The 23090-nt window shown below is 47.7% G+C and overlaps 1 protein-coding gene across 1 annotated transcript in view; it reads left to right on the top strand.

The window, feature by feature from the left end:
* The window catches only part of WNT9A (Wnt family member 9A), a 57426-nt gene extending 38118 nt beyond the window's left edge, over positions 1-19308 (top strand). The window contains exons 2-4 of the mRNA XM_083406729.1: positions 7719-7978; positions 9045-9307; positions 16716-19308. Of these exons, the coding sequence (XP_083262855.1) occupies positions 7719-7978; positions 9045-9307; positions 16716-17189 (997 nt within the window). The 3' untranslated portion in view covers positions 17190-19308. The remainder of the gene's footprint in view (positions 1-7718; positions 7979-9044; positions 9308-16715) is intronic.
* Positions 19309-23090: the final 3782 nt, after the last annotated feature.

The raw sequence follows: 23090 nt of genomic DNA on the forward strand, positions 1-23090 counted from the left end.
AACAGAATGTATATAAAGAATACTTTAAACATTATTGTAAGAATAAGAATCTACTGGCAGAACTAGAGTGAATCTTGTAAATAAAAGGTGGAAATGATATTATGTTTGGACATAAGGAAATAATTAAGTTAATTTGAGACTGTGCATTATAAAGGAAAGAATAGATAATGTAAATGAAAATATTTGGAAATCTTTTTTAGTTAATTCACAGTAATGTTTTTGTTCTTTTTTGTGAGTTTGTAAATATGATATGGCATTTACATATATGAAATGTATAGTATTATTTTTTCTTTCTTTCTTGCTTTGTGTCTGTATTAAATGTCATTGCGTTTTTATATTTTTTAATTCAAATCAATAAAGATTTATTAAATACGATAGTTGTAACTCGACAACACCTGAAGGGGCGCCAGGATCCCCAGCCCAGTTGTTGTGTCACTTCTCTGTTTAATGCTGAGAAGATCCCTATGTTGGCCTGTTTCAACAAGTGGCACATGGTGGTTTAAGGTTGTGGTCTTAAACCAAGACCATGTTCATACCATACATTTAAAGTGCTGTCATACCACTTGAAAGAGTCATGGCTTCTCCCAAATATTCTGGGAGTTACTGATTAAGGGATCTGTTTGGAGACCTCCATCGATCATCTCCCAGAGCTACAATTCCCAGAGTTCCCTAGGAAGATTGATGGTTAAATCACTCTGGGAATTGTAGGTCTGGGTAGGGGAACAGGGCTCACCTAACAACTCACAGCACCCTTAACAAACTTCAACTCCCAGGATACTTTAAACAAAGACTGTTTAAAGTGGTACCATAGTGCTTTAGATGTGTGGTGTGAATGTGGGCCAAGTTGTTCTTCTATGGATTTTCTTAAAGCTTACTCTTTCGGAAGACTCCTCCAGAGTGGGAGGTTTGGGACAGGAATGCAATATTTCCTCAGCATCTCATCAGGCCTGTCAGGCCAGCTGGCTGTTAAATGGGTGTTTTTGCTCTTTGATGTTTTTGGGTGGGACTTGGCACATCAAAACTCGTGTGTAATTGGGGAGGCATTCTTTTGATATCTGCAAGTGAGGGGGGGTGGAATCGTCCTGTATCTTGAGTTCCCATCCTAAACCCAAAAGACTTGTTGAGGAGAGCAGACTCTGAATTTCATGTCCCAGCACAAAGGAGGTAAAAGAGGGAGACCTCGAGCATCTCTGAGATCCATAACTGCTGCTTCCTGGCACCGTGAGGAACAGCTTTTGTAAGGGGGCTGTGGCAGGCCTGGTCCTCCTGAGAACATGGAGAGAACCCTGCCTATCTAGTCCAGCACCCAGTTCTCAAGGTGGCCAAACCAGATACCTATGTGAAGCTTGCAAGCGGGACCTGAGTGCAACAACACTCTCCTCTCTTGTGATTCCTAGCAGCTGGCCTACTGAGGCGTACTGATTATTGTAACTCACTCTACGTGGGGCTGCCCTTGAGACTGACCCAGAAACTCCAGCAGGTGCAGAATGTCGAGGTGAGACTCCTTACGGGGACCTCGCCGTGGGATCACATTCACCCGGTGCTATACCAGCTGCACGGGCTCCCAGTGGGGTACCGGATCAGGTTTAAGGTGCTGGTTTTAACCTTTAAAGCCCTATACGGCCTAGGACCCTTGTACCTACAGGACTGCCTCTTCTTGTATGTCCCACGGAGGACCTTACGGTCTTCAAACAAAAACACCTTGGACGTCCCAGGCCACAGAGAGGTTAGGCTGGCCTCAACCAGAGCCGGGGCTTTTTCGGCCATGGCCCTGATCTGGTGGAACGCCCTTTCACAAGAGACTAGGGCCCTGCGGGACTTGGCATCTTTCCGCAGGGCCTGCAAGACAGAGCTGTTCCACCAGGCCTTTGGCCAAGGCACAGTCTGACCCCCTCCTTTGGTAATCCTCATAGAACTCTAGCCCAATGGTTGCCATGAATTTGATTTTGAATTAATTTTAGAATGAATTGATTTTAGAATGCTGTGTTACTTTTATTGTTGTTAGCCGCTCTGAGCCCAGCTTCAGCTGAGGAGGACGGGATATAAATAAAAATTTATTTTTTTATTATTCTTATTCTTATTATTCTTATTAATTATTATTATTATACAGCCTCTGGCAATGGAGGTAGAACATAGCCATTGTGCCTATGAGCCAGTGCTAGTCTTATCCTCTTTTCCCCTCCCAACCAGTCGGGTTCCCGCTGCTGTTGGGGAAAGGCTGTAGCTCATGAGTAGAGCACCTGCTTTTTGCATGCAGTAGTTCTCAGGTTAAGCCCTGGCATTTCCTGGTGAACTGCTGCCAGTCCGTGTAGACATTGCTGAGCTTGATGGGCCCAGTGGTCTAAGGCAGCCTCCTATATTCCTGTTGGCAAATGATGCTTCTTGCCTGGCCTCTACCTCTAGCGATGAGGACTTGAGCCTTCCTATCTTCAGTGATTTATCAAGTAAGCTTTCAGCAGCTCTGAGCGACAACAGTTCTTGTTGTTCTCCCAGGAGTACATGGCCAAAGCCAGGAGGCATCGCACGCAGGATTCGTCTTTGGGTATAACAGCCAAGTCCCTCGCTGTAGCTGGGTCTTCTCTTTCCAGTTTGTGGGCAGGGCTGGAATGCTAATCGGTTGGATTACTGCAACCAAGAATCTCTTGCGTGATTAAAAAAAGATGCCCCTAGTGACAAATTTGGTTCCCCCTCTTAAATAGGTGCATGCCACAAATTTGTTGAATTCCATCACTCCAGCTTATGCCAGCATGGTGCCTTCCAGGTTTTTTTGACTACAGTTACTATCGGTCCTCTTGCAACATGGGGGGCGCTGTGGGCTAAACCACAGAGCCTAGGGCTTGCCAATCAGAAGGTCGGTGGTTCGAATCCCCACGACAGGGTGAGCTCCCATTGCTCGGTCCCTGCTCCTGCCCACCTAGCAGTTCAAAAGCACCTCAAAGTGCAAGTAGATAAATAGGTACCATTCCAGCAGGAAGGTAAACGGCGTTTCCGTGTGCTGCTCTGGTTCGCCAGAAGCGGCTTAGTCATGACCCGGAAGCTGTACGCCGGCTCCCTTGGCCAATAAAGCGAGATGAGCGCCGCAACCCCAGAGTCGGCCACGACTGGACCTAATGGTCAGGGGTCCCTTTACCTTTATTACTATCGGTCCTATCCACCACGGTGAAGGCTGCCTCAGTTCTGCAGAACTCCAAGACACTAGCAGGATGATGCTCCTAATCTTGCAGTAACTGTTTTACTTGTCTTGAACTCTGATGCCTTTTGCTTCCTAGATCTACAGGCATGCTTAAGTAAATTAACACTCGCTGCTCCTCCCAGTTGTGCCTCTGGCCCCTCTCACATCTGGCATGTGGCCCTTGGAACATTGCGTGGAAGGGAAGGTGGCCCTCGGGCTGGGAAAGGTTTCCCAACCCTTTGATAGAGCAGCTCTTGTCCTGATGAATCCCTCTGACCTCTGTCTGTCTGAATCCCCTGGAACACCAAAGCAAGCTGCGTGTCGGACGCACGTTCAGGACACACTGCCGCTCTTGGCATTCCAGTTGGGGACTCCGATGAGCTTGTGCCAAAGCTGGAGGGCTCAGCTGGGTCTCTTTTGACACCGTGACCGCACATGACCCCCCCACCTTTCCCCCATCCTTTTCATAAATTGCATAAAAGAGTTTTAAGGGATTATATGAGTGCCATGCAGAGGCTGCTCCTAACTAATGTCCTAAGCCCTGGCATGGATCTGGCTTGTAATTCCTGTCCTTGCGAACACTTTCCAAAAGGGAAAGTACCTTGGGCCACAAAATATCAAAATTCTATAGCAAAAACTTACTGCTTACGTACACAAAACCTTTGTCCACAGCAACCATGGAGAGTGTTTCCCTCTCTTTTGAAGGGGGAGTAATCTTTGATTTTGCTGTTTCAGATGGTGGCTCAGCTGTGTTGAAGAGTTATTGGGGTTGTTTGAACCCTTTCAAGCACCATAGGATAGTTGGCACAGAACTACTTGCAATAAATTAGCCCAGAGATCAAAAAGGCGCAGATTAACCTAACGCAGGAAAACCTTTCCTACGTGGAAAGGTTGCAATCCTTTGGGGGTTTGGAGAAATGACTACTAATGGGGAGGTGGACATGATAAAGGTAAAGGGACCCCTGACCATTAGGTCCAGTTGTGGGCGACTCTGGGGTTGCGGCACTCATCTCGCTTTACTGGCCGAGGGAGCCGGCGTACAGCTTCCGGGTCATGTGGCCAGCATGACTAAGCCGCTTCTGGCGAACCAGAGCAGCACACGGAAATGCCGTTTACCTTCCCATTGGAGCGTTACCTATTTATCTACTTGCACTTTGACGTGCTTTTGAACTGCTAGGTTTGTAGGAGCAGGGACCAAGCCACGGGAGCTCACCCCGTTGCGGGGATTCGAACCGCCGACTTTCTGATCGACAAGTTCTAGGCTCTGTGGTTTAACCCACAGCGCCACCCGTGTATTAAAATTCTGCATGAACAGGAGAAAGTGGATATTCTCCATTGGTGCCATCCATTGAAGCGGAATGTTGGAAGATTCCGGACACTGCTTCTTCATGCTGCCCAGAGTTAAACTATGGACCTCCCTTGTCACCCACTTTGGATGGCTTTCAAAGAGGATTAGACAGATCTGTGGAGGAGAACGCTCTAGATGCCTACTAGCCCCAATGGCTATGTTCTGTCTCTGTCAGAGACATTCCGCTTCTGATTACTAGTTGCTGGAAACCCTGGGAGGGGAGAAGCCTCCTGTGCTTGGGCCATAGCTGTCAACGTTTCCCTTTTTTTTAAGGGAAGTCCCCTTATTCTGAATAGGATTCCTCGCAAGAAAAGGGAAAAGTTGACAGCTGTGGCTTGGGCCCAGCTTCCCCACTGGGGCATCTGTTCGGCCACTGTGAAAACAGGATGTGGGGCTAGACAGCTCTTTGGCCTGATCCACCCACCTCCTTTGTGAACATGCTGGATCACAGCCTTTTTACGGAACCAAAGACCTCGCTGGAGGACCAGAATCCAGCATGACTTCAGGATTCTTGCTCAACATCCTTAGTTCCCGGCAGTTTTAGCCAATCCCTAATTCTGGCACCAGAAGTGACTCTGTGTGTGTGTGTTTCCTCTTTTTAGCGCTGGGGAAAAGTACCCAAACTACTTTACGGCAGCTTTTCTTGACTCTCCAGCTTCCACCCTCCCTGACACCTGGTTAGAGGAGAGCCTGAGCCAGGATCTTGGGGGATTGGCCAGCAATCCTGGTCGCAGTTCCAACAGATGTTTCTGCTGCTTGTGTTCACCTCTTTCCCCCACCCCCACAGCCGGTGCCAGCCTGGTCCCCATCCAGCATGTTGTCACCCGGCACTGGGAACACTGTCCTGGCTACACTTCGCTGCACGTTTTGTGAGAGAACAGCCGGGCCATGTGGTGCGAAGCAGCTCTGGGAGAAGGAACAGGGAGGGACCCATGTTCCTGGTGGGTTGGTTTGTTTGTTTTCGAAGGCTTCCTTCCCAAAAATTAGTTGGGCCCTTAAGCCGTGTCAGCATCTGGGTGGGCTGCAGGTACAGGGAAATTGGGGAGGGGAGCTAGCAAGCTGCTCTCCAGAAAGGACTGCTCTGTGGGTGGAATAGATGGTTGAAATATGGTTGCTTTTTTGCGTATGTGAAATATGAGTGGATTTCATGCTCTTTATTCAGCTCATAGTGGTGAGGAGGAATGAAAGTTCCCCCAAAGTATCTGCTTTATATACATTATTTACACAATGGGCTGCACGTGATTGGCTAATTCCAGGATTCTCCTGCAGGCCAATCAGATTGTGGATTCACTTCCATCTGGTGCCGGATTGGGTGGCTCCTGCGGGCCAGTCATACTGCTGCATTGTTCTAGGACCAATCAGACTGCTGCATTCTGAATCCTATTGTTCTAGGACCAATCAGACTGCTGCATTTTGGGTCCTATTGTTCTAGGACCAATCAGACTGCTGCATTTTGGATCCTCTTCAACTCAGTACATAACAGTATGTGTGGCTCCTTAGCACTTCCTGCTTTACAGAGCTTAAAAACCAGTGTTTCCCAATCTTTTTGTGGCCACTGCCCCCTTGGTTCCACGAACTCATCCCTCTACCCTATAAAGAGTATTGTTCATAATAGCAGCTTACACGACTTACTAAGGAAGATAAATAAAATGCAAAACAGTAACAAGGAATTGCTCATCTGTTAAATCTAATTACAGCTACTTAGTTTAATTGAGTTGACAAAATGGAACTTAATCAGTGGTACCAGCTTTTCGAAGTCTGATGCTCATGTGCATTTCCTGTGCCCCCAGGTAATCTCACCACTCCCCCAGGGGATAATACTGTCCCCTTTAGGAACCACTGGCTTAAACCCTTGCATTTGACTGTGAGTTTGAGGCTTCGTCAGGCTTCTCCCACCACCCAACTTGCTTCACTCCAGATGTTTTCTGCTACATTTCCCATCAGCCCCAGCGAGTGCAGCCCACGTCCAGGGATGTTATGGCCAACTATCTCTGGAGTGGGAGGGGGGGGTCACCAGCTTGGGGAAGGCTGAAGCAGACCTTTCATACTGGGCAAATGGGACTTCACTGCAAGAAGGGGCATGCAAGCTTGAAATCCAGCTTTTAATTTTGAACGAGGTTGGTTTTGAAAATGGGGTATGCCATGCAAAACCTTAGTTACGTTAAAGTTGCAGCAAAACTCTTGTTGTGTGGAGTGCTGCCATTCAATAGTCCAACCACTCTGATCCATTCCCTAATCTTCTCCCTTTGTATCAGGTTTTTCATCCCAGTAGGGCATTTCAGGGCTGCTAAGGATGCTTAGTCCTCACTCGTTTTGCCCGGACACTGAGGTCCAGCGCCGAGGGCCTTCTGGCGGTTCCCTCACTGGGAGAAGCCAAGTTACAGGGAACCAGGCAGAGGGCCTTCTCGGTGGTGGCACCCGCCCTGTGGAACGCCCTCCCACCAGATGTCAAAGAGAAAAATAACTACCAAACTTTCAGGAGACATCTGAAGGCAGCCCTGTTTAGGGAAGCTTTTAATGTTTAATAGGTTATGGTATTTTAGTGTTCTGTTGGAAGCCGCCCAGAGTGGCTGGGGAAACCCAGCCAGATGGGCGAGCTATAAATAATAAATTATGGCCAACTATCTCTGGAGTGGGAGGGGGGGGTCACCAGCTTGGGGAATTATTATTATTTATTACTGGGTTTTTAAAAACCCATTTTCCCAAGGGTTTGGTTCATTTTTACTCAAACTTCTGAGTTTCCACAAGCCTGCTGCCGCCTTCCTCTTTATGCATGGATGGTGCTGTTAAGGCTATTTAAGGAATGGCACACACACACCTTGGACATTGGAAATAGCGGGAGCGATATTACGCACCCCTTGGCATTCACGGATATGGCGTACATAGAATCATAGAGTTGGAAGAGACCACAAGGTCCATCGAGTCCAACCCCCTGCCAAGCAGGAAACACCATCAGAGCACTCCGGACATATGGTTGTCAAGCCTCTGCTTAAAGACCTCCAAAGAAGGAGACTCCACCACACTCCTTGGCAGCAAATTCCACTGTCGAACAGCTCTTACTGTCAGGAAGTTCTTCCTAATCTTTCCTAATCTTCCTAATGTTTCCTAATGTACATGATGGCAGGTCGTTGCTTGAGGCCATGTTGTGTCTGAGCCTCAAGATCACTGATGTGGGTCGCCTTCTTCTCCTCTCCAAAGGTTGACTGGGAATGAACCCCTGACCATCCTCCCTCTGACTTCAGAAATGGAGGAAGCTGCCGTCAAGGCCCATTACAAAGTCTGTGACCGCCTGAAACTGGAGAAGAAGCAGCGGAGGATGTGCCGGCGAGATCCCGGTGTGGCCGAGACCCTGATGGAGGCCATCAGCATGAGCGCCCTTGAGTGCCAGTACCAGTTCCGCTTTGAGCGGTGGAACTGCACCCTCGAGGGGCGCTATCGGGCCAGCCTTCTGAAGAGAGGTGAGCAGTCGGAGGAGGGAGGAAGTGGAACGGGAGTGGGGGAGCCTCTGGACCCCCCCCAGGGGTCTCTGTCTGGCTCTCAGTGCTCTCACAGCTTGGGGGTTGGTGGTGGGACAATGAGTGGTCAAAGGGAGAAGAGGGAACAGACTAGGAGGAGGAGGTAACAGAAGCTGCAGAGGCAACAGGGCTTAGTGAGCTGGGAGAGTCTGTGGTAGAGAGCAGTCCGGAATCAGAGGCTGAAGCTGAAGCAGGAGAGAAGGTGGCGAAGAGGCAGACATGAGTCCGACTGGTGAGGAATCATGGGTGTCTCACTCTCCTGCTGCAATGAGCTCCCCTCTCCCCTGATCTCCCAGGGGATTAAAGGGTTGAGGAGACATCACCTGACTCACCATGTTGAGGAACATTGGGAGAAGCTACTCTAAGCAAAAGCTGGTTCCTGTTGTGTGCATGGAGAATACTCTTTTTTTAATGATTCTGGCTTTGTCTGCCATTTAGAGCGGGGCAGAAGCTAGACAGTGCATAAATGTCTAATTTTCATTTATTAGAAAACCTATGTTAGTCAGCCTTTTCTAGCTTATTGAATTTCATGGTCCTAATGAAATTCCGTGCACACTCTGGGGGCCACAAGGATTCTAATAATAATATTTTATTACTTATACCCCTCCCATGTGGCCGGGCCTCCCCAACCACTATGGGTGGCTCCCAACAGAATATTTAAAACACGATCAACATTAAAAACTTCCCAAAACAGGGCTGCCTTCAGGTGTCTTCTAAACATCAATTAGTTGTTTATTTCCTTGACATCTGATGGGAGGGCGTTCCACAGGGCGGGTGCCACTATCGAGAAGACCCTCTGCCTGGATCCCTTCTTTCAGTGAGGGAACTGCCAGAAGGTCCTCAGAACTGGACCTCGGTGTCTGGGCTGAACGATGGAGGTGGAGACGCTCCTTAGAGACACACAACGAGGATTTTAAAAGATGTAAACCCAAACCTCTGTGTGTGTGTGTGTCTGTAGGCTTAACTGGTGCCATCCTCCTTTGGGTAATGATGCCATTGTCCTTTGCAGGTTTCAAGGAGACAGCCTTCCTTTACGCCATCTCTTCGGCAGGACTTACGCATGCCATGGCCAAGGCCTGCAGTGCCGGCCGGATGGAGCGATGCACCTGCGACGAGGCTCCCGACCTAGAGAACCGGGAGGCCTGGCAGTGGGGTGGCTGCGGCGACAACCTCAAGTACAGCAACAAGTTTGTCAAGGAATTCCTGGGGAAGAAGTCCAACAAGGACCTGCGAGCCAGGGTGGACTTCCACAACAACCTGGTTGGCATGAAGGTGAGGCTGTGTGAGTGATGGAGGCAATAGTTGTTATTTCTTCTTCTTCTTCTTGATTGATTGGATTTATATACAGTGGTACCTCTGCTTAAGTACTTAATTTGTTCCGGAGGTCCATTCTTAACCTGAAACTGTTCTTAACCTGAAGCACCACTTTAGCTAATGGGGTCTCCTGCTGCCACTGTGCTGCCGGAGCACGATTTCTGTTCTCATCCTGAAGCAAAGTCCTTAACCTGAGGTACTATTTCTGGGTTAGCGGAGCCTGTAACCTGAAGCGTATGTAACCTGAAGTGTATGTAACCTGAGGTACCACTGTAGCGTCCTATACCTGGAGGTCTCAGGGCAGAAAAGATCAACAGAAAAACTACAATATATATAATAAAAACAAAAACAACAACCCTCCCCTAAGAAAGAGCCACATTTTAAAAGGGCATAGCCTGTCAATCAGATCAGCCAAAGGCCTGGTTCTTGCCTGACACCTAAAGGTGTATATTGAAGGCACCATGCAAACTTCCCTGGGGAGAGCATTCCACAGATGGGGAGCCACTGCAGAGAAGGCCCTGTTCTCATGTTGCTACCTTCCGGACCTCTCGAGGAAGAGGCACATGAACAAGGGCCTCAGAAGATGATCACAGGGTCTGGGTAGGTTCCTATGGAGAGAGGCAGTCCTTCAGGTATTGTGGTCCTGATACTGCCAACATGGATAGCATTAAGAGAGGATTAGACAAACTCATGGAGGAGAAGGCTATCAATGGATTCTAGCCATAATGGTTTCCAAGGTCAGAAGCAGTAATGCTCCTGAATTCCAGTTCCTAGGAATTGCAGGTGCTAAAGTCCTGCTTGCAGGTATCTTGTTGGTCAATGTGGCTCTCCCCACTCTCTAGACCAGCGGTTCTCAACCTGTGGGTCACCAGATGTTGTTGGACTACAACTCCCATCATCCCTGAGCTCTGGCCTTGCTAGCTAGGGGTGATGGGAGTTGTAGTTCAGCAACATCTGGGGACCCACAGGTTGAGAACCGCTGCTCTAGGCAGAGTTGGCAGGTCAGGTTTTGCATCAAAGGCCAATTCTCCCCTTGCCTTTGAGGTGTTGCTTTGGAGGGAACTTTGTAGTGTTCCCAAATGGAACTTTTTGCAGGAAAAGAACAACCACTATAGAAATCAGGTGCAGTTTAAGTAGGGAGAATGAAAGGGATCGCACTCCCAACAACTCGAGAATCTTATTTCCACCCCGGCCCTGCTGTCTAACCCTCCAAAAAAAGGGGCGTCCTGTATCGAAAAGGCCTTGTTGCCTCTTAGGCTTTCACAACAAGTGCAGTTGCACCCCAAATTTAAAGGCTGCTATAAGCTGGTTGAAGTCACTGAGATTCTGTTTCAGTGCAAACAGAGAGAGCCTCCATTGGGTTGGGGGGATAAAGGGGAGGGGGAACTGATCACGGTAAGCTGACACTAATAAGATTTGGGTTTGAGCAGTGTGTTAATCAGACCTGAGAAGATTCGCAGGAGTGTTGCTATGGGAACGGCTTTGGGGCGTGGGCATGGGTGTCTGTGCAGCTTTTCTGAGATTGCTGTCGGAAATGTTTTGTGCATCCACATTGAGCAGGGCAGATCTAGCATTTGCAGGTTCTTGCAGAACAGAAAAGCTGGCAAGTCTGACAAGGATCTTGATTGGGTTTCTGTCCTATTTTTCCCCTTCCTGGCACAGCCTTTCTGGGCTTCGTGTCCTCCTCCAGATAGATAGATAGATAAACTTTATTCGCATTAGCCAACGGCCATAGCAACATAAAACAACCAATAAAGGTAAAGGTAAAGGTACCCCTGCCCGTACGGGCCAGTCTTGACAGACTCTAGGGTTGTGCGCCCATCTCACTCAAAGAGGCCGGGGGCCAGCGCTGTCCAGAGACACTTCCGGGTCATGTGGCCAGCGTGACATCGCTGCTCTGGAGAGCCAGAGCCCGCACACGGAAACACTGTTTACCTTCCCGCTAGTAAGCGGTCCCTATTTATCTACTTGCACCCGGGAGTGCTTTCGAACTGCTAGGTTGGCAGGCGCTGGGACCGAGCAGCGGGCGCGCACCCCACCACGGGGATTCGAACCGCCGACCTTTCGATTGGCAAGCCCTAGGCGCTGAGGCTTTAACCCACAGCGCCACCCACGTCCCTAAAACAACCAATATATACAATTAAAAGGACAACAATGGGTAAAAAAGGCATTCAGATGACCAAGATTATTGTTCAGATAGTGGCCCTTGATCTCATTGCATCCTCAATAAACCTAGCCACCTTTGCTGTTGTCTGATCATTTTGATCTGATAAAAGAAAGAAACATGTGGCCGCAGATGGGTGGCCTGGGATGGTAAATAAGAGTGCTCTGGACCACTGGCTGGGATGGATGGGAATTGTGGGCCTAAGCATCTTCCAGATAGGGAAGGCTGGCCTCAAAGCTCAGGACTTGTGTGGATGGGGAACATGTCCCATATGAGGTAGGCTAGGTGAGAAGAGTGCCCAGCTCAAGCTCACTTGGTGGGCTTTGTGGCTTCATGTGGATTTGAACTCTGGACTCTCGGGACCAGTTTTGATGCTATTACCCCTATACCATGCTGGTTCCTCCCCACCTAGCTCCTTGTACCTACGGGACCGCCTCTCCTGGTATGCCCCACAGAGAAACCTACGGTCTGCAAATAAAAACATCCTGAAGGTCCCAGGCCTCAGAGAGGTTAGGCTGGCCTCAACTAGAGCCAGGGCTTTCTCGGCTGTGGCTCCAATCTGGTGGAACGCTCTGTCACAAGAGACTAGGGCCCTGCGGGACCTGACATCTTTCCGCAGGGCCTGCAAGACAGAGCTGTTCCACCAGGCCTTTGGTCAGGGCCCAGCCTGACTCCCTCCTCTGGCAACCTGCACAGAATTTTGCTTAACGGTTGCCATTAATTTGATTTTAATTAATTTTTATAATGGAATGTTTTTAGAATGTTGGATTATTTGATTGTTTGATTATTTAATTGTTGTTAGCCGCCCTGAGCCCAGCTTCGGCAGGGGAGGGCGGGATATAAATAAAATTTATTATTATTATTTATTATTAACTGTGAAACTAGGACCCAGGTGACCCTATACCTGTCACCCCACACTTCTGTGGGAATATGGCAGGCCAAGGGGGGAGTGGTAGTGTGTACAGAACACTTTGAGGATTTTGGCTCTTTGTTGGTATTAAAAAGGCAAGTTTGTAGCCCATAAATTTACAGAGTGATGCTTCCAAGTGGGCTGGACATCTCTGGGTTAAATTACCAGATGGATGTATGACTAGACTTTCCTTGGGTATCCTGCGTAGCTCCCAGCCTATGACTAGCCAGAGGGACAGATAACAAGCGCTCAATAGAGTTTATTCTAAGTTTCCCTGCAAGATTGACCCTGAATTTGAGCAGTGGTGATTTAGAGATGCTTGCTGTATGTGCAGATTAAATTCTAATCTAGGGGTGCAAGGAACAGTCAAAGGAGATATATGACCTGTCCTACGCTTTGCTGCCATTCCAGCACAATTCTCCATTCCAAATCTGTTTCCTTAGCCCTGCGGCTGCCATGCTATGGGCCCATGGTGGCTTGGTGAACCATGCCCTGTTAGCCTCTTGCTCTGCTTAGTTAGTGGCCAGGCCCCATCCCACTTCAAATGTTTATCTGTTCACAGAACTTTCCCTGTTCAAAGAATCCTGGGCATTGTCTCTTGAGGGGACTGAGGAATTCTCTGGCTCTGTAACTTCACACACAACTACAGTGGTACCTTGGGTTACATACGCTTCAGGTTACAGACTCCGCTAACCCAGAAATATTACCTGGGTTAAGAACTTTGCTTCAGGATGAGAACAGAAATTGCACAGCCGTGGCGCAGCAGCAGTGGGAGGCCCCATTAGCTAAAGTGGTGCTTCAGGTTAAGAACAGTTTCAGGTTAAGAACGGACCTCCTCCGGAACAAATTAAGTACATAACCAGAGGTACCACTGTATGACTCCCAGGTGATAATTAGGGAGCCTCTGTCAATTTCTCTAAGCTTAAATTTGGTTCTCCACATTACCATGCAATTTATTTTTTAAGTCCTGAAAATTCACCAGCCTTTGAGTGCAAATTTCTCCGTTGTTGTACATAACGTTGCCTAAAACGACTCTTTTGCAAAGCTGTTTCCTGGAATAGAATGCATTTTTTTGTAAGTTTTCACTTTTTACCTCCAACATATGCATTTCTATGGATGTTACTTGGCTAGAAAGCAGCATTGCAAGATTCAGAGAAGTATGCATTTCCAAGCGCGGCTGTGGTTTTTTTTGGTTCTCGTATTGTTTTGGGGAGTGCAGATCTGGTAGGTTTGCCGTTAAAGGTGAGCTTTAGGGGTCTTCCCCATCCTTTGTGACGGTGGAGAAATACGCTCTAGAAATAGGCAGGTCTGTTGGGCCCTCTGAAAGTGTCTTCTCCACAGCCCTGGCTTGGTGGTCTCTCAGCGGTCTGGAATGTTGTGTTTTCCATTACACACACACACACACACACACACACACTTGCTGCGCTTCTGATCGTAACGGCTCTCCTGAGGCTCAGTAGACGGGTTTCTCCCTCCCGACCCTTTGAGCTATTGGCAGGCGGGATTGCTTGCTGCGTTGGGGACAAGGGGAACCTTTTTCCTGACCCCGCGCTGGAGAATTTGAGTGACGCAAGTCTTCCAATGCCAAGCTTGCCATCCAGCCCACCCCTTTGCCGCCGCTTTAAAAATTTGCTTCCCGGTGAGGATTTCATTTCTCCTTTTTTTCACACCCACCTCAGCAGTGTCTCTTTGCCCCAGAAGTGTGCAAGAATCACCCTCTTTGACCCTCTTGTGCCCATGTCATGCCTCGCTCAGGAGCTTACGATATGACCTCAACGCCGGTGACAAGGCCAGCTTGTCTGGCACGGGGGGTTGAGGTAATTAGCCAGAAGGACTTGGCCAAGCTCCTTCTTTCTCTTTCTGGGTGAGGGGAAGAAAAAAAAAAAGCCTAAGAATTCTGCAGCTTATTTAAAAAAAAGAAAATGAAAGCATCCCTCCTGGCTCCTGCCAGATTCATCCCAGTTCATTCAACTATTCTTGGGAATGGGATAGTGGAGAAAGAAACAGGAGTGAGAAACCAAAGACCCCCCCCTCTCTCTCTCGCACCCTCCAGGCCTCCCATGCTCCAAGGTTGCTAGATGATTTTCATGTATATTAAAAACGAACGGCTGTATAAGTCCAGCAACGCCCCCCTCTCTTCTGCATATGGTACCTTCCTCCCTCCCCTGAAAAAAAATCCCCCCTCTATTGCAGCTCTCCCTTTTGTGTCCCATTAATGAAAAGTCAGAGTGTTAGCACACTTGATTTTGTTCCACCAGGCCAGAGTTAAGTGATGTTTTAATTAAATCTGCCTCTCCGCCTCCCCCCCCCCCCGGCCTCTTGCCCATGTTTCTCAGCAAAGTATCATTAAGCATAACTTTCTGACTACCTCTCTGCAGCGTTGCTAAGTTCCTTAATCCCCCAAAGGGCTGACCCCTTCTTTCTTTCTTTCTCGTTCCCTTCCACTCCACCTCCCGCCCCCCCCCCCCGGTGAGGTATGTCTGTTCAAGCGTGTCTTACAAATCTGAGGGGCACCATGAAAGGGGAGGCTGTTACCGTGGGCAGGATAATATCCATGTTTGCCCTTCCCAGTCTGGCTGGCTTCATCAGAAGAGGAGGAGGAGGAGAGCCTTCTGGTATCAGGCTAATGGCCCATCTAGTCCAGCTTTCTGTTCTCACAGGGACTGACCAGATGCCCCTTATGGGAAACCCCCCTAGCAGGATTCGAAAACAAGAGCCCTCTCTCCTCCCATCAGTTGGTCCTCGAAAGCATTGCTGCCTCTGACCGTGGAGGCAGAGCCACTGAGAGCCCTTTCCTCTACGAATTAATTGAATTGTCTTTCCACAAAAATGCTGATTTCTTACAAAAGAGGAGCAAGTGTTCTAAGAGAATGGAAATCAAATGAATTATACCAGTTAAATGAATAGTCAAAACATTGGGGCGGGATAACTTTTCAAGCCCTGCTTTTGAGTTTCCCCAGAGACATCTGATTGGTGACCAGTGTTGGATTTATCTACAGTGGTACCTCACAAGATGAATGCCTTGGAAGACGAAAAACTCGCAAGACGAAAGAGTTTTTCGTTTTCTGAGGTGCTTCGCAAGACGGATTTCCCTATGGGCTTGCTTCGCAAGACGAAACGCCTTGCGCCTTTTTTTTTTAAACCGCCAATGCATTCCAATGGGAAACCGTCAATACACATTGGTGCTTCGCAAGACGAAAAAGCTCGTAGAACGAAAAAACTCGCAGAACGAATTAATTTCGTCTTGCGAGGCACCACTGCATAAGCTAAACAAGCTATAGCTTAGGGCCCCGCTCTCTTGGGGCCCCAAAAAAATTTAAAGGGGGAAAAAACTGGATGTACATTTCCAAAATACAAGATAAAAAACAAATAAAATAAAACCTGCATACATCAACAGTGTTGTGTGTTGTGTAGGCTCCTATGATGGAAGTCATGGGCCCCGCCTGCTAGCCTGCTCCCTAAAATATCACTGGTTTGCTCATTTCTATATATAGATTCTGCATGGACTGGTTGCACGGCAACATGTGCAAATGGCTTTAGATAGCTGTTTGGTCCATAAATTACCATATAGCATATATTCAACACACAAAAACAGCGACAATTTGTTGTTGACAAAGGACAGCTGGACATAGAAAGGACCCCATTACCTTCAGTAGCTTAGGGCATGGGTAGGCAAACTAAGGCCCAGGGGCCAGATCCAGCCGAATCGCCTTCTAAATCTGGCCCGCGGATGGTCCAGGAATCAGCGTGTTTTTACATTGGAATGTGTGCCTTTATTTAAAATGTAACTCTGGGTTATTTGTGGGGTCTCCCTGGTGTTTTTACATGAGTAGAATGTGTGCTTTTATTTAAAATGCATCTCTGGGTTATTTGTGGGGCATAGGAATTCGTTCATTTCCCCCTCCAAAATCTAGTCCGGCCCCCCACAAGGTCTGAGGGACAGTGGACCGGCCCCCTGCTGAAACATTTTGCTGATCCCTGGCTTAGGGCCTCATCCAACCTAAATCCGGCCCTGTTGGTGACTGTGAGAATAGGATGCTAGACGTAATGGCTCATTGGTGTGATCTCGCCAAAGTCTATGCTTCTCTTCTCATGTGTAGAGCTCTGGGAACCTCTTGTCAATGTTAACACAGAACGCTTGTCTTCGTAGCTTTTAGAAATGTTCTTTTTAAAAAGGAAAGAGGGCACAGTTCATTTGCCTGGAAGCCTGAACTCAGTCGCTCCCCACAGCACCACTTTGCTGCCGGCTCGCTTGCCTTGCCCGTCATTAACGCTCAGTTCCTCACCTGCAGGTCATCAAAGCTGGCGTCGAGACCACCTGCAAGTGCCACGGCGTCTCTGGATCCTGCACCGTCCGGACGTGCTGGCGGCAGCTCTCCCCGTTCCATGAGATTGGCAAGCAGCTGAAGCAGAGGTACGAGATGGCCCTCAAAGTGGGCAGCACGACCAACGAGGCCACGGGCGAGGGGGACATCTCCCCGCCCAAGAAGTCCGTCCCGGGCCACGGCGACCAAATCCCACGGACTACGGACCTCGTCTACATTGACGACTCGCCCAGCTTCTGCCTGGTGAGCCGCTACTCGCCCGGCACTTCGGGCAGGAAGTGCTACAAGGACAAGAACTGTGAGAGCATCTGCTGCGGCCGGGGGCACAACACCCAGAGCCGCGTGGTGACCAGGCCCTGCCAGTGCCAGGTGCGCTGGTGCTGCTACGTGGAGTGCAAACAGTGTACGCAGAGGGAGGAGGTCTACACGTGCAAGGACTGATGTGGCGCACCAGAGGGGTTTTGCACACCAGCCGATTGCCTTTGCTGATGACGGGAGAGGGCCCACCCAGGGAGGTGAAACAGGGTTTGAAAGGGTGTTTTTCACAGTTGACTTGAGAAGCGATGTGCCGAGATGGTGTAAGCACTTTGTAGGGTACAGGTGACCCCCCCCAACTCTTGCCTTCTTGTTTCCTCGACCTTCTGCCCCCTTCTCTGCAAACCCAGCTGACGCTTCTGGAGACAAGTGCCTATTGCATGGAGTCCGTGTCAATTGTGCGCTGTTGCGAAAAATGCAACAAAATAATTTGTGGTGACTGAGATGGGATCCCTAGCAGTTTTCACTCCACTGACCTTCACGAAACTTTGGCTACATCAGGCATTCTCTTTTGGGTAGAGAACCTTCTGGCCTGTAATCTGGATTGTCCTATTTGTTCCATGGCTGCCTTGAGATTCATGGTGAGGAACGGAAAAAAAGCACCACCCCGTTTTACGAAGAATTCGATACCAAAAGCGTATCAAGGGAAGGGGTGGTGATGTTGGACTTCAGCACCTCTTTAAAGGAGGAGAGTCAAAGTTTAAAAAGTTACATACTGGGATCTCCTAAAATAGGATGTTTCAATGTGGCCTGCTTGATGGAAGGCGGTTGTGGTTCCTCAACGTGGAAGCTTTGGTTTGACCACCTCCACTTTGAAGCAGACATTGTGAGATTTCCTTCCAGATGTCAAGACGTCCCACTGCATTGCCCCACTTCAATCCCCCTCTCACTTCTTGTCACCTTCACGATCTACTTTTGTAAATGATGAAAACCACTAGAGGCCTTCTTAAACCTTCCCAGGGACACACCAGCACTCTATAACTCCTTATTATTATTATTGTTTTTATTTTGTACCTCTTGTTGCTCCAAAACTCACCCTGTGGATGCTGCCTTAAATTCCAGTACGTATTGAAATCCTAACTTCTGGACATGCCTTCCTGGTTTTATGGAGAAACCCTCTTGCCTTATAGGCTGCAATGCTGCTTTGACTTTTCCTCGTAAGCCGTTCTTGACCGGATCGCACAACCCAACTTACTCTACATCTCTTCGGATCTCATTCCAGTTACACTCAACAGCAATAGTGGTTTATACCGGCACAGATCTCTGTAAAGATCTTTGTAACATTTCCCTCCTTGAGCCTCTAGATTGAGGCATCGTGCATTTTAGGAATCAAGTACAACAGCAGTGCAAATACTGGGTTCTGAGTGACTGGCGACCATCAAGAGGGGAAGGGAAGACAGAGAAGAACCAACAGCAGTGACCAAAACCAAAGGGTGGTCTGGGCTACTTGCGATTCTTCCATTGCTTTTTAGAATTGGAACGTTACAAATCTGATGACTTGGCTGTGACGATTTTCCTCCTTCAACAATACTACTTGGATCAGAAGCGGCTAGCTAACTTCTTGGCAAAGTGCCCACTGTAGGCAGTGATCAGCATTTCTGATTCTTCAGTAGTAGCATTTTTTTTTAAAAGAACTTTTTTTTAAACCTGTTGACCTGGTTTTCAGTGGGGAGCTGGATAAGAAAAAAAACCTTCTGCATGGTTTCCGTTTGTGTGCCTGGGGCTGTCCAATCTTCGAAGGATGCCCTCTCTATCATTTTTTTCCTTTACTGCCGCTTCTCTAAAATAATAATAAAAAATAGTAGCCACTCGCCTCGTATCTAAGCTATATTATTGTGCATCTACTGGGAGGGGATGGATTTGACTGGCTTTGTATACTGTCAGATTGGAAAACTGATTGAGGGTGGTCAAGAGACAAGGACTGCTTTTCTGGTCCAGGATTCTGCAAAATTGGAAGACGGTGGTACTTGTCCATCTTTTTGAAGGCCAGATGAGACCAGTTGCAACAGATGTTGAACCTCAAAGACACATGTTCCCCTCCCTCTCTGCCCTGGTGGCGCTCTCCATGCAACAGACTCCTCAATCTGAACTCTGTCCTTGGGTGTCACACCAGATGGACCAGTCCTGAAGTTCTGTGCAAATTGGTTTAAGAAAAGGCTGAATAGAAACCTATTATTCAATGTGGATATATATAAATATATATATATATATGCGCGCCTAAATATAAATATGGAACATTTATTTATTAAGCCTTCCAGAAGTACCTTCTTATGGTTTCAATGTGGTATTATGTCCAGTCCTCTCTTGAGCATGCTTGGTCTCTCCTTCCCACCTTGTTTTGCACGCACACATAACTTTATCCAAATCATTACTTCTTTGACAAAATTTAAGGTGCATGCCGCATGCCACATTCTCCAGATTTTCTCAGCTCAGTCCTCGCTCACTGGAAGAATGGATCGCAAATAGTCAGGGAGGAAAGTTTAGGTCAGTCCACATTTTTTTCAGTGAACTGACCTGAATTTACACTCCCTGGGTTTGATGTGCGACATAATTTTCCTTTGGATCTTGCCCGTCTCCAAATTGAAAAAGTATTTCCAGATGCAAAAATGGGATAGAACAGAACAGATATAGGGATTGATTCTTAAGAATTTGATATGAGGTAGAGCAGGCATAAGCAAACTCGGCCCTCCAGATGTTTTGGGACTACAACTCCCATCATCCCTAGCTAACAGGACCAGTGTTCAGGGATGGTGGGAATTGTAGTCCCAAAACACCTGGAGGGCCAAGTTTGCCTATGCCTGGGCTATGGGTACTGACTCATCCATGCCTGATTTCGCTATGGTACCTCTTAACTATTACAGTTGAGCTCCATTCTAAGCTGGGGGCAGGGCCAGACTGAGCTATTTTGCTGCCCCAGGTGAAACCTTTTTGAGCGAGTTGAGGTGGGGAGGGCCACCATTTATGTTTTTCTCCCTAGGGAGTGTTTCCCAGCTTGCAATTGGCAAGAACGAGTGTATAATCTAGGAAACTTTTTGCCAAAGACACTGTGACCCCAAAGATCTGTGTTGAAGAAGAAGCGAGGGGATTTCTTCCCCCCATTTCCGAGCCAACAACTTTGCCTGTTGCTGTGTGCGGCCCCCATGATTGGGGTAGCCTTGTGTCCTCCTGGGCCTGTCCCCCTTATCAGCTGTAGATGACCTTGCTTTCTGGATCTTTGCCCAGGTTGGCTGATGAAAGGCAGACATCCTTTCACACACACACACACACACACACACACACACACACACACACACCAGTTTCTTGCTTTTGCTGGGGTTCCTCTAGAGTGAAACCATCCTGATTGAGACCAGCGTGCAATGAATTGGCTTTAAGTTAAGTGGAAGAAGGGGCAGCCCAACCTCGAGTGCCATTGGCTAGGTGATAGTCTTAATGGCTGTAGCTCAGTGGCAGAGCTTTGCCTACAGAAGATCCCAGGATCCATCCTCAGTATCTCCAGGTCAGTCTGGAAAACGTTCCAGTCTGATACTTGGCAGAGATGCTGCCAGGCAGACAATACTGAGCTAGTTTCACTCAATGGATTGCCACTGGTGATAAACCTAGCTGTAAGGAATCAAACCCTTGTAATGGATGCCACTGTGGTATTTTGCCATGGAGATCTGGCTAAAGTTGTGTTCACCAGAAAGCAAAAAGTGTGAATGGGCTTTTCTTTCTTTGACATCTCTCCCGTATGGGTAGGATGGCGCTGTAACTGACTGTAGCTTTGCTGCAAATATTGATATGCCAGTTTGAATTGGAGTTGGGGGAACCTGCAAAATGCCCGCATTCTATTGCAAAAAAGTCCTCAAAACCTGGGGGGAAACCATCACTGGTCCTGTGCAATTTAAAAAGGAGCAGATCTCCTGGCTCGCTTAGGATCACAGCCCTAAATTATATTGCATCTCAAAGTGGGTCAACCTCCAACTGGGTGGCAAATTTGAGTGTGCCATTAAAAATCCTGTGAATTGTTACTGTTAGTAAGCCCCATTGAGATACTTACACAAGTAAGCGTGCATTGGATTGCAGCTTCGGATTAGTAATTTTGCCCCCAGTAAAGGGGAAGGAGGAATTCTGCATTTTCTGCCTCCAACAAACAAATGTCTTAGGCTCATTCAAAGGCATGGTCCCCAACCCCAAATTCTGGACGGATTTCCCTTGTGGGTGAAAATGTGTCAACCTTCTGAACTGAGAGCATTGCAGTAGTAAAAGGCCAACTTTTTAGGACTTCAGATAGGCAGAATAGTGAAATTGCAGGTGTACATTCTGGGAATGTGGCCCCCATTTTTTTTGTACATGCTTGCCTTGTTGAAACATTGTCCCAGATCACACATCACAGTAAACCACAGCCAGCGATTTTGCATGAACACAGCTATTCTTGCATACAGAGGAAAAGGGTCATGACTCCTTGCCTAGTGTCTAAACCAGGGACCATGGTGTATCTCACTCAAACAAACCACAATTGGCTACAGATCGTGGTTTGCTTGGGGAGCAAAATAAATCCTATTCCTTGGTTTGAATGAATGCAAGCCAACAACCATGGTTTGTTATTCCCCAACTCTTGCTGGGAAGTGCAAAATGAACATAATTGGCTTATGCACAGTAAACCATGGCTTACCCTGATGTGTGAACATTGTCTTATGTGCAGCTGTGCAAAGAAAGGAGAAGCAGAGCATCTCTTGCAGTCTTTTCCCACCCACCTTTGCTCAGAAGTTGGTCCCCTCTGAATTCTATAGGACTTCCTCCTGAGTAAGCGTGTGTAGGATTGTGGCCTTTGAGCTGAGAGGCAAAGGAGTGAGTGAACTACTGAGTGGGAGAGACTCCTCTTTGTATAATAATTCGCGCACTGAAGCCCGGGTGTTTCTGTAAGTATTTAAAAATGTATTTATGTTAATGCAAATATTATTGCTTTCATGTTATATATAGATATATATATATTGTAAATAGTAAGGTTTATTCTCCTGTGGTTTTTTAAAATATATATATATATAAATAGTATTGAGGCACATGCATTGAATTGTATAGGCAGGTGTAATACACTTATTATTATTATTATTATTATTATTATTATTATTATCCTTTTGAGATTGGGCTAGCTTTTATGGGGCTTTCATCAACCCAAGGCCATATTACAAGTTGTCCTCCCCAGTAAACTTGAGGCTAGTGTGCAGTGCTTTCCTTGCCTTGGGAAACTAATATGGTGTCTTACATACCGTATTTTTTGCTCTATAAGACTCACTTTTTCCCTTCTAAAAAGTAAGGGGAAATGTGTGTGCGTCTTATGGAGCGAATGCAGGCTGCGCAGCTATCCCAAAAGCCAGAACAGCAAGAGGGATCGCTGCTTTCGCTGCACAGCAATTCCTCTTGCTGTTCTGGCTTCTGGGATTCAGAATATTTTTTTTCTTGTTTTCCTCCTCCAAAAACTAGGTGCGTCTTATGGTCTGGTGCGTCTTATAGAGCGAAAAATACGGTACTTTGTAGGATTCAGACTGCCCTCCAGCCCTGACCATTGGCCCACGCAGACTGAGTGTGGTGAGGGTTAAGAGTCTCTACACAATATGAGGACAATATGTTGGCTCCCCGTGCTATCAATGTTGGTGGAGAGACAAATGACCAGGATCCAACACGCTACCCTTTGGAGAAGCCTCCAGAGGCTGGCTTGTGTCCAGTGAGACTTTTGATTTCGAGTTTAACCCCTGAGCTGAATCTCAAAACTGCTCTTGACTCTCCTTGGTTTCTGAAAAAAACCTTTTTGTGTCATGGAGATTGGCGAGGGAGTTTCTGTTTGTGGAACTGCAAGTCGAAAGCCCGCTGGGTTCTGCGTAACTAGCTAGCCGTGTTGGTTCTTCAGATGCTCCCCATGAAACAGAACAAGGGAGGGAGAGCCCTCAATCCAGTCTTCACCCACCTCTCGATGTTGTTAGACTGCAGCTCACATCAGCCACAGCTGGGCGTTGCAGTCCAAGAACATCTGGATGGGTGGGTGAAGAGAGG

This window comes from Podarcis tiliguerta, assembly GCF_965153285.1.
Source record: "Podarcis tiliguerta genome assembly, chromosome: 12".
Lineage (NCBI taxonomy): Eukaryota > Metazoa > Chordata > Lepidosauria > Squamata > Lacertidae > Podarcis > Podarcis tiliguerta.